At 37.2% G+C, this 14,258-nt stretch overlaps 2 protein-coding genes across 2 annotated transcripts in view; one reads left to right on the top strand and one right to left on the bottom strand.

Moving 5' to 3' along the window:
- The window catches only part of IKZF3 (IKAROS family zinc finger 3), an 83,412-nt gene extending 81,336 nt beyond the window's left edge, over positions 1 to 2,076 (bottom strand). Inside the window, exon 1 of the mRNA XM_087854438.1 lies at positions 1,919 to 2,076. Coding sequence (XP_087710564.1) covers positions 1,919 to 1,925 — 7 coding nt within the window. The 5' untranslated portion in view covers positions 1,926 to 2,076. The remainder of the gene's footprint in view (positions 1 to 1,918) is intronic.
- A 3,804-nt stretch (positions 2,077 to 5,880) lies between these two features.
- ZPBP2 (zona pellucida binding protein 2) lies at positions 5,881 to 12,253 on the top strand. Its single transcript, XM_045781703.2, is given in 8 exon segments — positions 5,881 to 5,929; positions 6,061 to 6,126; positions 7,219 to 7,344; positions 8,405 to 8,566; positions 9,186 to 9,404; positions 10,041 to 10,123; positions 11,067 to 11,247; positions 11,828 to 12,253. Coding segments are annotated over 8 exon segments (1,056 nt in total). The 3' UTR covers positions 11,998 to 12,253.
- The last annotated feature ends 2,005 nt before the right edge of the window (positions 12,254 to 14,258 follow it).

Here is a 14,258-nt window from a genome sequence, read left to right as displayed (position 1 = left end):
ATTTTACTATATCAACTACTCCATCCTCAAGGACCTGATGTTACAACAGCCAAATTCACATCATTGATCTTTTTCAAATTTTATTAAGTGTGAAGTTTTTGCATTAAGCATACTATATACCATCCATCTCTATGGACCTATGAATTTAATCTAGACATCTAAACTCACAACTGATCACTGTCTATATCCTATATTCCATCTCTTTTCATTTTATAGTTTGTACTTTCTAAATCAAATTCTATACAAGTTTTCATTCCTTTCTTATTCAGACAGTCTTTATTCAGGCTTATCTAAAAGTCTTTGTTAGGGGCATTACTATACCCAATTATGCTATTTAGGTAATAATTTCTTTATCTCACATGAAATGAATTCAGGAGTATTAACATTTACAGGGAAACACTCTATTTTCCATAGATTTACACTATTCTGTATGTTAGTCTGGAGAAGTGAAATGATTAAGAATAAGAAAAAAGTGTTGGATTTTGATTTATAACTTCACAAAAACAAATTCAGCAACTCATCTATAATAATTAAAGCATGAGAGTTTTTAAAATTATTTTTTCATAATGTACAACGACCTAATTTTTTCTTGTTCTTGGCCAACCAGACCTTTACATGTTAACAATTACACTTCATAAACCATTTTGAAATATTCACAATGTCAATTTTTAGAACTACTTTAAAACCCCAATAATTTAAAATTTAACAGCATAGTCTTTCATAAGAGAAAACACCTGAAGCATTATTCATAATGGCCATTTAAAAGTTTTCATATCCATACTAAACACATACTGTTCATTGACTTGTTTGGTATTCTACAAGAAAAAAAATTTATATGGGTCACGGCAGTCAGAAAAATTGTAGGCATACCCATGTACAAACTGAGGATTCAGGGCCACAATATTGCATTCAATTAAACTGTGAGGGGGGAAGCTCTACCACCTGTATCTTGTGTCCCAAATTATTTAATCAAATTTAAATAACTTCATATACTCTAGACTTAGAGTTGCCAAAGATCAAGGTTCATTGGCAGCATAAGATCCTTCGATTATTAAAAAAAAAAATCCATGCTATTCGTACTATTTATCAAATTCACATTTTTATACTAGGCGTCAGTATCTCATTTATTAAGAGAATGAATACATTTCTCAAAAATTCTGATCTTCGAAATACCTCACCTTCCCCAACTTAAAATGCATCTGCCATTTTCAAGGTTTTACAAACACTTGTTGAAAAGACCACTGAGAAGTTTACAATAGTAGTGTGAAATTTTAGTTATCCCAAGTAAGTACATACTGGAAATTTTTTGAGAAGCGAGGAGTTTCACGACTTTCAAAATTAATTCAAATGAAACTTTTTAATTGAGCCTGATTTTTGCTTTGGGTAAAGAAGGATCATTAGAAGATAGAGTTCCACGGGAACCACCAGTGCCAACCACTTTAAAATTCACCTTTCCCATATGATAGCATTTACTCTTAGAAGAAAAGAAAAAAAAACTGTCACGTTTCATTCTAAAGAAGTCACTCAGATTAGCATAATTCCAATGGACACTGAGGCCATGGACAAAAAAAGCATCCAAAAGGATCAGTGATTCCAACCCAGGTTTGCTGCCATTTCAGGGACGCCCCATAAGGACTCTTCCTCTGCAGACTTCGAGTTGACCCCTCATGTCTGACAACCCCTGAGACATAAAATTGAGGAGAAGTTATCACGTTCCAAAGTTAGGTGGGGGCTAGGGGGAGCAATATGAGAGATGTATGAGAACCGACACGCTTTGCCTTCTGAAATGCCTTATATTTACTTTTGACAAAAGAAATAAATAGAAGCAAAACCGAGATTCAGAAGGAACTCTCTCTGCTGCGTGCACCGGTCGAGCTTTTCAAAGACCCCTTAGGAAAGAAGCGGGCTGGAGGCTCACCTTCCATCTCGCCGCCGGGCTGGGCTGGAGTTGCGCTCTGGCTACCCGGCCGCTCCACGTGCTCCTGCCGTCGCTGGGACGCAGCGCGCAGCTGGCGGGAGATTCCCGGCACGGGGAGTCCCCGGGATCCGGCCGCCGCGTCGGCGCAGATTGAAAGGGGCAGGAGCCGGCGACCGGCCGGTGCGCGGGGTTACAGCGGCGCTGGCTGGCGGCGGCTTTAAAGCGCGCTCGCCGCGGAGCGCCCGAGGTTCTGCACCTCCAGCCCCCTTTTGAATGTCAAACCCGAGAACCAGATAGGATGGAAATGGCGCATCAGTAAATTGTCCCAAAGTGTCTATTTAAGAAAGATAACGAATGGGAGAGTGATATATGGGGGGAGGGGCGATCTGGACTGTTTTCTTACAAGTTTAAGTTCGAAGAGGTTTGTCTTAAATTTAACAAGATCTGGAACTTTTGGTCTAGGTTCGGGGATGATTGCCATGAATATCGTCAATGACAACTGACTCCATTCGAAGTATTATGTTTTTCTTCCTCTTTTTCTTTTCACATAATTCTTGGCCCAAGTTTTCAGAAAATTCTAAGGCAGTTTAAAAGGATTTGGGCACTTTTATCAACTCAACTTTTTCATTTTGGGAAGCAAAAATTCTCTCACTTTTGTTTTCCCTTCTGGGAACTGCTTGCCACCACTCAGAAAATACTATGCACTCTATTTAGGTGTTTGTTTTCTACTACTCTGCCTTCTTCCAAGTAGGATCTGAGACAGCTTACAAAAATACATATACATACCTATAATGTATCAGAAAAGTAAGTAAAGAAAATAGAACTAAGGGGAAGGTGTGATAAGATAGTGAAATTAACTCAAAGATGTTACTGCACAAGAAACATACCAGTCAACATCTTCCCCTAACATCCTTCCCACTTTATAGAGGTAAAGTACAAATTTGACTATAGGAAAAGGAAAGGGGAAGTGCCGGAATAACAATTTTTCAAAAGCAAAACTTTTCTTCACATTGAAGTCTAAGGGACATTGTTCTGGTGAATCCTTATAAAGATATCCATTATGTTGATTTGGACAACATGTGAATGATTCTCAAAAAGGCCACTTCTACCCTTGTTAGGAAATTATATTGTTACTGTATAAAAATATATTTCAGGCTTAAGGTTGGGGGATTGGGCATTAGCAGACCATATCAGAAGAAACCCACACTTACAAGTGTCCATACTGTAATTTTATGAATTTTCATTTATTTTAAATATGCCTTGGTATAGAAGGCCAACATACATATGTGTGTGTGTATCTATATACACACACATTTATGTGTGGTGGGTGATTTTTTTTAATGAGTAAATAACTTGCACTGACTTTGTTTTAAGATCATGACACCATGGTAGTATCTCTGTAGATTGTATGGGTTGGAGTTCTACAGGATAATATCAATTTTGGAGAAATACTCTAAACACCCGGTCTAATTATAGTATTGAAAGGGGAAATTTGTTGTTTGTTAGTTTCTAAAAGCAAAAATAGCACATCAAAAGTAGCAGAAGAGGAACTGTAAAATTTCGCAGGGATGGTTTAAGGATGAATAGTTATTTGGTTATTAAAAGGATGTAAAAACTGTTATTATACTTAGCAGTGGAACGTGTTACTACTCTGTAAAAAAATTAGTTCAAATGGAGTATTTCAGACTCCAGAGAATGGTACTTAAGGGAATAGATAAAAAGTAGGTGGATGAAATAATTTATGTAACTACTCAACCCTTAAGAAGGTGGAGCATAATCCCCACTCCTTAGTGTGGGCTACATATAGTGACTTCCTTCCAAAGAGTACAATATGAAAGGGAAGGAAAAGAGTAATTTTCAAGTAGAGAAATCTGACAAACACTACCTTAGCCAGGTGATCAAGGTAACATCAACAGTGATAAAACATAATGACAGTATGTACCCTTAATATGTTATGAGAATGGCACTTTATCTCTATAATCTTCTACCCAAAAATCTATAACCTCAGTAGAATAATGAGAAAACATCAGACAAATTCCAATAGAGAGGCATTCTGCCAAGTACCTAACCAGTTAAGGTCAGGTAAAGTCATCAAAAATGTCTTTTACTGTCAAGGTTATCAAAACGCAAGAAATGTCTGAGAAACTGTCACAGCCAAGAAGAACCTAAAGAGACATGATGACTTAATGTAGTGTGGAAGTTTGGATGGGATTCTGGAGCAGAAAAGGGACATTAAGTAAAAACTAAGAAATCTAAATAAAATATATGTCTTATTTAATAGTAATGTATCAACGCTGGTTCGTTAATTGTGAGAAATGTACTATACTAACCTAAGTTGTCATTAGGGAAAACTAGGTGGAAGTATACAAGAACTCTGTACTATACTCACAGTTTTTCTGTAGATCTAAAACTGTTCTAAAATCAAAAGTTTATTTTAAAAGAATAGAGGGGCACTTTCAACAAACAACTACTACTCATTTGGTTAAGTCTCTTCTTACAGTATTCAAAGTTTATCACACAGGATTTATAAGGATCGATGACTTCTAATAACTGGGAAACTAATAAAACACTGTGGATTTGTCATGTACTTTGACTAAAACTGTAATGTCAAACTGCTAGGGAATTAAAGATAATGCCTAATTTTGTCTTCATTATCACTACCTCAAGGAGGAAGGGAACAGTTGAGACTAAACCATTAACCTAGACATGGTAACTGACATGGGTGGATCTGACTCACCGAATCACATCTCATGGCTTAAGCTATGTAGGTATAATTAACAGTGACTAAAAACGAAATCACTGACAAAGGTTGCTCCTGGACCATCTGAGATAGTCCAAGTACTGACTTGGCTCAAAGGAAATAAAACTGAAAACTCTTGATCTCACCCAAAATAATCATTCTGCACCCTGTCTGAACCTTGGTCTCTTTACCCATCAGCCTACTCAAAACCACCCCCGAGGGTGTCCCGCTGCTAAGAAATAGACAACAAACAGGCCACCGAACTGGTCGCCAAGAAGGAACCATGAAAGACACGGGCATGGTCTCTTTCCGAGCTCTGTGATCATTACTCATCTGTCATCCGTCCCCACAGGAAAAGTACACTTCGGGGATCTTGTCTTTCGATTGGGCCCGTTTTCAAAAGCAAGGTTACTTCACGACCCTAGATAAATTTGCATGGGGGTCTCCCAACGCCGTCTGATACTCGATGTGGAAAATAAAGGTTAAATGTTTCTCTAGCGTGGGAAGGGCTGGAGATGCCTTGTTGGTGCACAAATGGTTCTTCAAGTTCTTCGTTTGGGGAGTAGAAAATGCAGTTAGGTAAAAATTGGGTGGAAGAGTTTGGAAAAGATGCTGCACACAACTTCAGGCGGAATTCATGAGAAGCAAGGCACGGGAAATTCCCACAGGCTCTTTGCTTCCTGTAAGGAGCAAATTCTCACACGCTTCTCCCTCCCTCCGGGCCTAATGTAATTCCATCCTTACTCGCCTTACCGCATCGTTCTATTTGGGATCCACAGTGTTCCTCTCGTGGATCTCTTCAGCTTCCAGAAAAGGAAGTAACCGAAACGCGAAGGCTTGGCTTCTTTAACATTCCTCTTTCCTTCTCTCCCGGGGTGGGGAGGAGGGCTACTCAGAGAACTAAGTCACGGAGAGCGCGGGAAAATGGCGCCAGGCGCGAGGCACTCGCACGAGAGCAGCCGCGTGCGAGCGAGGGGGCGGGGCGCTCGCCTCCCTTGCTCGGGCCCAGCACGCGTCCGCCCCGCCCCCGCGCGCGAGGCCCCGGAGCGCGCACGCGCTCTCCTGCGCGTCCGCTCCCGCTGTAGCGACGGACGGGTAGGGGAGCTGACCCCGGCGGTTTGCTCCGCTCTGTGGAGGAGAGATGGGGAGGCGCTGGGCCTGGGCTGAGGTAGGAAGGAGCCCGCCCCTCGACGCCTCCAGCGACGCTAGCCCCTGAGCCGTGATGCGAGCGTGGGTCCTACTCTCCGCGGTGCTCTGGTACCTCACTGGAGGTGGGGCTCCTCCCCCCCCACCCCCGCCCCTCTTCCCAGTCCTGCCCGCTCCGCTTCGTCCTGCCCTGCCCCACTCTTAGCGCCCGCGCTTCTCTTCTACCTAAAAAGTCAGTGGTTTCTTTCTTCCACAGTTGGATGGCAGCGTTCTTCTGAACGTACGGGGAAAGGCTTCATTTATGGCAAGCCCGGACACCCAGGTACTAAGGACCTCTTCACCCGCAGAGTCTATCAGAAGAGGCGGGTGTGCAGTTGGACCTGCTTAATGTTCTGCCAGCGGAGGGAAAGGGAGAGAGAGCTCATTGACGTCCACCTGGTGCTTGGCACTCGTGTCATTTCATCATTACAGCGACGCCTCAGTGTATCACCTGGCCTAAAGCCGCGCAGCTCGTAAGGAGCTAGGATTCAATCCAGATCTCTCTCTGATGCCACCTCACTTCCAGGTGTCTCTGCTGCTTTGCAACGTGCAAGGCCCACTCAGTGATTTCCAGGGCTTCGAGTCCCTCTGTTTGGAGCTCCTACACATCCTTTAAGGCTCAGCTCAAATGTCGTTTATCACTGTGAATCACTGTGATGACACTTTCCCACACTGCCCAAGGAAAATTGGTCACGCGGCTAACTTTAGCTAATTTGGGGCCAGTTCATAGCATTTGTCATGTTTGGGATCTCTCCATGTTTGGAGACTCTCCCCTTTTTCCCGTCCCCTAAATTGTGCGATGGTGTCTTCTTTGTAGGTTTAGGGCCTGGCATTCAGTAGACTTTAAAGTCAGTATCTTGTGGGATTGTGTTGGTTCTAAGTAGAGTATTGCTGCCTCTACCAGATCCGAAACACAGAACAGGTAACTGCAGAAAATCTTTCTAGTATGCCCCCACATAAGCTTAATTATTGTTCCTAAAAAAGGACATTTATAGTTAAATATCAAGTTCCTCTTAGGGATGACCGTGATTATCTTGAGAATAGTTTTGCAACCAATTTCAAATCCTTTTCTGATCTTTAAATAGATTCCACTAACCCTTCAAAGAATTGTGATTCAAGTGAGTTCTGAAATGAACTAAATATATCATGTACATTTTTATAAACAAAACTATAATATCACAGAAAAAATAATACGTCTAGAGTTTTAAAAACTTATAAGAAGAAATTTATGTTAGCATTCTAAGTGTTATAATGATATGCTGATTTTTAAAATACTGAAATCCAGAAAGAACTAATCAGTGTGTCTTTGGGACAAAATGGAAGGAAGTGTATTTCTTAATTTAATTTTGCTTTATATTATTTTATTTTGTCACAGTGAAAATATATGTAAAATTACACCACAATAGCCCAATCCTTGCCTGTATGGATTATAAACGTGCTAAAAAAGAAACAGTGGACCCCACCTACACATGGATTGGGCCTAATGAAAAGCCATTAACAGGTAATTTATTTGATCTTAGTTATCTTCTTTTTTTTTTTTTTAAGGTTTTATTTATTTATTCGACAGAGATAGAGACAGCCAGCGAGAGAGGGAACACAAGCAGGGGGAGTGGGAGAGGAAGAAGCAGGCTCCCAGCGGAGGAGCCTGATGTGGGGCTCGATCCCATAATGCCGGGATCATGCCCTGAGCCGAAAGCAGACGCTTAACCGCTGTGCCACCCAGGCGCCTCTGATCTTAGTTATCTTCTTAAATGATAGGGACTTTTTTTTTTCTTTTAAAGAAAAGCACTGTCACTTATTGGGATGAACAATTGAAATTTAATTTTAACTGCGGTTTCACCTGCCCCATACTCAGATACAGCAAATCATGTTATATCTTGGTGAGTTATTTTCTCTTTATGAAAAAAATCGAAGCAGTAATTTTTGTATCCTACTTCCCAGAGCTATATTAGTTCAAAAGTTTTTTATAAAACCTAAAATTTGGGGTGCCTGGGTGGCTCAGTTAAGTGTCTGCCTTCTGCTCAGGTCGTGATCCCAGGGTCCCAAGTCCAGCTCCCTGCTCAGCAGGGAGCCTGCTTCTCCCTCTTCTGCTCCCCGTTTGTGCTCTCTCACTCTCTCTGTCAAATAAATAAAATCTTTTTTAAAAAACCCTAAAATTTATCTTTGTAGCATCTGTATTGGAGATGAAGTATCTAATGTGTAATTTTTCATGATGTTAGAAGAGTGTCTTGGAATATTAGCATTATTAATTTCTGTCTTATGTGAGGAAATTGTGTAGTACTACAGAGCAGTGTAATCTCATTTACTAAATTACCAGCATAAACCAATTGAAATTAGAGGCCAAAAAATGAGTTAAAGAAAATCAAAATATATTTTTCAAGTGTACTTATCTTATGTGGTTTTCCATAGAGTAATAACAGAATTAAGACTATTTTGAATTCTTGAAGTTAAATAGTCCATTAATTTTTTAAGTTTTATATGTATTTATAACCCCAAGTTTACTAAATAATGTTTGAATTGTTATATGTTAAATAACCAAGTAATTTACTGTTTCTGTTTAGAAAATAATCGAATAAATATAACTAAAACAGGAAAGCTGAAGGTGGAAGATTTTCTGGAGGCTTTGTCTGGACTTTACACATGTACTCTTTCTTATAAGACTGTCAGAGCGGAAACCCAAGAAGAAACGATAGTAAAGCAGAGATATGACTTTATGATCTTTGGTAAGAATATGGGCACATTTTAACGTACACATTTAGTTAGGATAAGAATTAAGTGTATGGTCTCTTCATTTAGTGAAAATGAGTCTGTTATATATAATCATTATGACTTATGGAGTATTTTGGCGTATTTGATTATGCAAACTCTTTAATTGACATCTAGATAGTGTGTCCTAAATAATCCTCTTTCAGCCTCCCACTTCCCACCATCTAGGTATGCAAGTACAATCTACTTTACCACAATTTTGTCAGGTCATTTGAAACTGATGTTTAGTTCTATAAAAGCAAATTGATGACCTTTTCACTGGACTGTGCTGATAGCAATGACACTTTCAGCAAATTAAGACATTCCCCCATCTTATTTTTTTTTGATACTCTTATCTATATATCCAGCCATTTCTTCTCTTGTACTGAGTAGATAATGTATCAGATGAAAACAACCTTTGTTCATTAAAGTTATTCGTTTTGTATATTTTTGAGGACAAACTGATAAAACATTTTATTAGATAAATTTCTATGCTGATTTGCAAGATTAATGAGATTTAATATTACACATTATTTGCAAATTGTTTAGTAGCACAATGCTAAGCACAACTGTTTTTATTCTCATCATTTTTTAAAGCCTATCGGGAACCTGATTATTCATATCAGATGGCTGTACGTTTTACCACAAAGTCTTGTGAAGGAAGATATAATGACCTGCTTTTTAGAGTGCTGAAGAAAATCTTGGATAATTTAATCTCTGATTTGTCATGCCATGTCATAGAACCATCATATAAATGCCATTTTGTTAAAATTCCACAACATGGCCTCATACATGAGCTATTTATAGCCTTTCAAGGTAAAAGAAAATTCAACATTTCTTTAATGTGAGATATCTTTCAAAATAGTAGGCCTTAAATATTTGTTATGCACTAAAGTATATCGTTGGTTCTAGCCTGGTTAAGGTTTTAAAAATTAACATTAATTATTTACTTTAAACAAGGATATATTGTTGCTGATCTTTTATTTTTTTACTTATTTTTTTTAAGTAGGCTCCACGCTCAATGTGGGGCTTGAATTCACAACCCTGAGATCAAGAGTTGCATGCTCTACAGACTGAGCCAAGCAGGCACCCCAATATTGTTGCTTATCTTTTAGAAGGCAGTATTTTTTATAAATACTATGCAGCTAATATTTAATTAATAAATTCCTAAAAACTTAAATTGTATTTTTGAGAAGAATTTAATAAAAGAGAGGAACCAAACCAAATTGATTTCCATCCATTTTAAAGCCTTGTAGTTACTTTGATTAGCCCCCAGATGGAGTGAAATCATAATGTATAAATTATTCAAATTGTGCACTTTACTCTGTTACTAGGATTAGATAGATTAAACACAAGCATGCAAACATACTGAATTCAGCATTCACAGCTTTATTGGAATGGTTGGAACTTTTTAGAATTCTTTTGTGAAGATATCATTTTTTTCTTCTCCAGTTAATCCTTTTGCACCAGGGTGGAAAGGTGCATGCAATGATTCTGCTGACTGTGAAGATATCACTAACCGTAATATCCTCCAGGTGAGAATTTCAATGTAGGGGGAAAGTATTTGAATAGTTAATAAAACTATGTAAAAATTTTTATAAATGCTCATCTTATTAATTTAAAAGTTTCCTCAAAAATTGATTTCTCCATATTGTGAATAATAATAATTGGCATTCTAAGCAAGTAGATTTAAATTATTGATTATTTTGTGTCAGTTTTTAGGCAGAGATTGTGAGAGTCTTGGCTGTATCAAGATGTTTTGTTTTGGAATAATACATCTAGAATAATATATAGCTCTCCAGGTTAATAGTATGTATTTTTTCTATGATGGAAGGATGAATCCCTGGTTTTTGTTTCCCAGATGGTATCTAAGCAGCAGCTTGAAGAACAGCCCCACAATCATGTAATCCTAGGTTAAACCAGTAGTCCTTCCAAAATTGTATCTCTGCTGGTCGTAATAGTTGCTTTCCCCTCTGCCATTCTCAGAGGCTAAGGACATAGTCTAAAAAATCCCTTTACTCTCCTGATCTAGTTCCTGAGCCTATACCCTTAATATTGCGCATGGCTTATGGAAAGCACTCCGTTAATATTAGTTATTACAAACTCTGTGTTCAAAAAATAAAATAAAATTTACATCATTAGTTTGTAATGCTGATTAGAGAATAGTTTTGGTTTCCATTTTGCTTGGCTCTTTGGAATTAGAAATGATGAACTCTCAGTTATCCACACATGAAACAGACATGCTGGAAATAATTTAAACCTCAATTTAATTTTTCTTCACTATTGTACATATGAATTGACAATAATTGATAAGGTCAAGGCTAGACTAAATTTAACATTAACACACAACTTTTCAGGAATTCATCTGTTGGATAAAGGATGACATGCTTTACTATGTTTCATGGCCTCTGATACAGGAGGATAAATTTGGTTCACAGTTTAGTAATTGTATTTCTTTCTGGTATTTTAAAATCTTAGGCAAGAGATCGGATAGAAGAATTTTTCCGGAGCCAAGCATATATTTACTATCACGACTTTAATAAAACTATACCAGCTATGCATTTCGTGGACCACAGTTTTCAAGTAGTACGTATGGATAGCTGTCGTCCAGGCTTTGGAAAAAATGAAGGTCTACACAGTAATTGTGCTAGCTGTTGCGGTAATTATAAAATATAAATATCTAAATATTTAGGTTATATAGTCAGAAGACTAGATTAATAATTCCCTTAGGATAATTGAATATATTGATTCTTTCACAATAAGTTATATTTAGTTAAAGGGAAGTAAAAATTCAAAGCCCAAATTTCTAAATATAATCATCCTCATGAGTATTAATTCTTCCTAATGCACTCTCCTGTGTTATAAAACATTTCTATAGTGTTCTGAGTTGAGCTGCTATGCTACGAAGGAAAACAACAGGATGGTCCTATCTAGAAAACAGAATTGGAAATAGAAACTAGAAAACTAGAAGTAGGAACTCATAAATGGGGCACGGCAGAAGATACTGTAAAATACTGATATTAAAGGAAAAAATAGGATTCTAACTTTCTCCTACCTTTAAGATCATCAAATTACAATGTTTCAAACTCAAATAATCTTCCACAACTTAATTGGCTGAACATTACCCAGTATAACATAGGTATAGAAACAATGTGATACTGAAGGCAGATTTATATTACTGGCATAAAATACCTCTAACTGAAATGATAATAATCTGCTCCGTGTTTTTTCCTCTGCAGTGGTTTGTGGTCCTGGGACTTTTAGTCCTGATGTTGATGTTACTTGTCAGAGCTGCGTTTCCATCCGTATTTATGGAGCTAAATCTTGCACATAAACTTCGAACAAAAATCATATTATGAAGACTAGAGGTGAAAGTATTGTTACTTGCTTCTGGAGGTGGGGAACATAAGATAATTTGTTCACATCCCGGAACATCAAAGACCCATTAAGTAAGACCAGTAAGACCAAAACATCGGAAAACATACATTTAAGAAACTTCAAAAAGATAGTTGACATGGCATTTCTAAGAAGGAATTTAGTATCTCCAGTGGACAAAGGAAAGTGTATTAGTGGATGATTTCCATGACATGTGTTTTGCTGTTTACAAACTGAATCTGTTGCTCTGTACCTAAGACTATATTAAGGTCAAGAGGAGTAGCAAAGTATAATATAATAAAAACTTTATACTTTCCATATATTAATTTGTTTGAAATCACTCTGATATGATATAAAGACATTTATAGTACTTTTGTAATTAAAACCAAAAACGTTGTTTCTTTTGGTCCCTTTGCTTTTGTTTTTTAAATAATTAGTTTTGAAAGTATAGTTTTAGATTTATAGAATAATTGAGCAGATATTACATAGAGTTTCGTATACCCTCACGCCTCCCCAATTTCCCCTACTATTAACCTCTTGCATCGGCATGATACATTTGTTACAATTAATGAACCAAAGTTGATAACTATTATTAACTATAGTTCATAGTTTACATTAAGGTTCATTCTTTGTGTTATACAGTTCTATGGGTTTTGACAAATGCATAATGCCTTGTGTTTACCATTACAGTTTCATACAGAATAGTTGCACCTCCCTAAAAATCCCTTGTGCTTTACCTATTCATCTCTCCCTCTTGCTCCAGAACCCTTGACACCACTGATTTTTTTTAATGTCTCTATGGTTTTGCCTTTACCAAAATGTCATGTACTTGGAATTATACAGTATGTAGACTTTTCAGGCTGGCTTCTTTCACTTAGCAATATACATTTAAGGTTCCTCCCTGTCTTTTTGTGACTTGATCATTTTTTATTGCTGAATAATATCCCATTGTATGGATGTACGAAGGACATCTTGGTTGCTTCCAGTTTTTGGTGATTATGAATAAAGCTGCTGTAAACATTTGTGTGCAGGTTTTTGTGTGGACTTCAGTTTTCAACTCAATTGCATAAATATCTAGGAGCGTGCTTGCTGGATTGTATGGTTTAGTTTTGTAAGAAACTGCCAGACCATCTCCCAAATTGGTTTACCATTTTGCATTCTCCCCAGCAATGAATATGTTCTTATCACTTCTCATCTTCACCAGCGTTTGGTATTTTCAGTTTTTTGAATTTTGCCGTTCTCATAGGTATATAGTAGAATTTCATTGTTGTGTTAATTTGAAATTCTCTAATGACATCTGATGCTGAGCATCTTTCATATGCTTATTTGTATATCTTCTTTTGTTAGGTGTCCAGATCTTTGTTCATTTTTTAATTGGATTTTTTATTCTCTTATTGCTGAGTTCTAAGAGTTCTTTGTATATTTTAACTACAGATTCCTTCTCAGTTACATGTTTTGCAAATATTTTCTCCCATTCTTTCTCTTCATTCTTTTAACAGTGTCTTTCATCAAGCAGAAGTTTTTAATTTTAGTAAAGTCCAACTTACCATTTTCTCTTTCGCGGATCATGCTTTTGGCATCATACCTAGAAACTCTTCACCAAACCCACAATCATCTAGATTTTCTCCTGTTACATTCTAGAAGTTACATAGTTTCATGTTTTACATTTAAGTCTAACATTAATTTGTATTTTGTGAAGAGAATAAGTTGTGTGTCAAGATTCATTTTTTTGCATATGGATGTCCAGTTCCAGCATCATTTGTTGAAAAGACTATCCTTCCTCCATTGAATTGTCTTCACTCCTTTGTCAATGATCAGTTGACTACATTTGTGTGGGTCTATGTCTGGGTTCTCTATTCTGCTCCATTTATCAATTTGTTTAGCCTTTCATCAATACCATGGTGTCTTGATTGCTGTATAGTAAATCTTAAATTTGGTTAGTATCAGTCCTCTGACTTTGTTCTTCTTTAGTATTGTGTTATTCTGAATCTTTGGCTTTCCATATAAACTTTAGAATCAGTTTGTTGATAACCACCAAATAACTTGCTGGGAGTTTGGTTGGAATTGCATTAAATCTATAGGTTGAATTGGGGGAAATTGACGTCTTAAATATATCAAGTCTCCCTATCCAGGAACATAGAATAGCTCTCTGTTTATTTAGATCTTCTTTGATTTCTTTAATGAGAGTTTTGTAGTTCTCCTTGCATAGATCCTGTACATATTTTCTTACATTTATGTCTAAATATTTAAAGGTTTTGGTGCAAATATAAATTACACTGTATTTCTTAAATTTCG

The sequence above is a fragment of the Ursus americanus genome, chromosome 23 (genome assembly GCF_024610735.1).
Source record: "Ursus americanus isolate L20-20 chromosome 23, mUrsAme1.1.p, whole genome shotgun sequence".
NCBI classification, from domain to species: domain Eukaryota; kingdom Metazoa; phylum Chordata; class Mammalia; order Carnivora; family Ursidae; genus Ursus; species Ursus americanus.
This window is presented reverse-complemented; position numbering and strand designations above follow the sequence as displayed.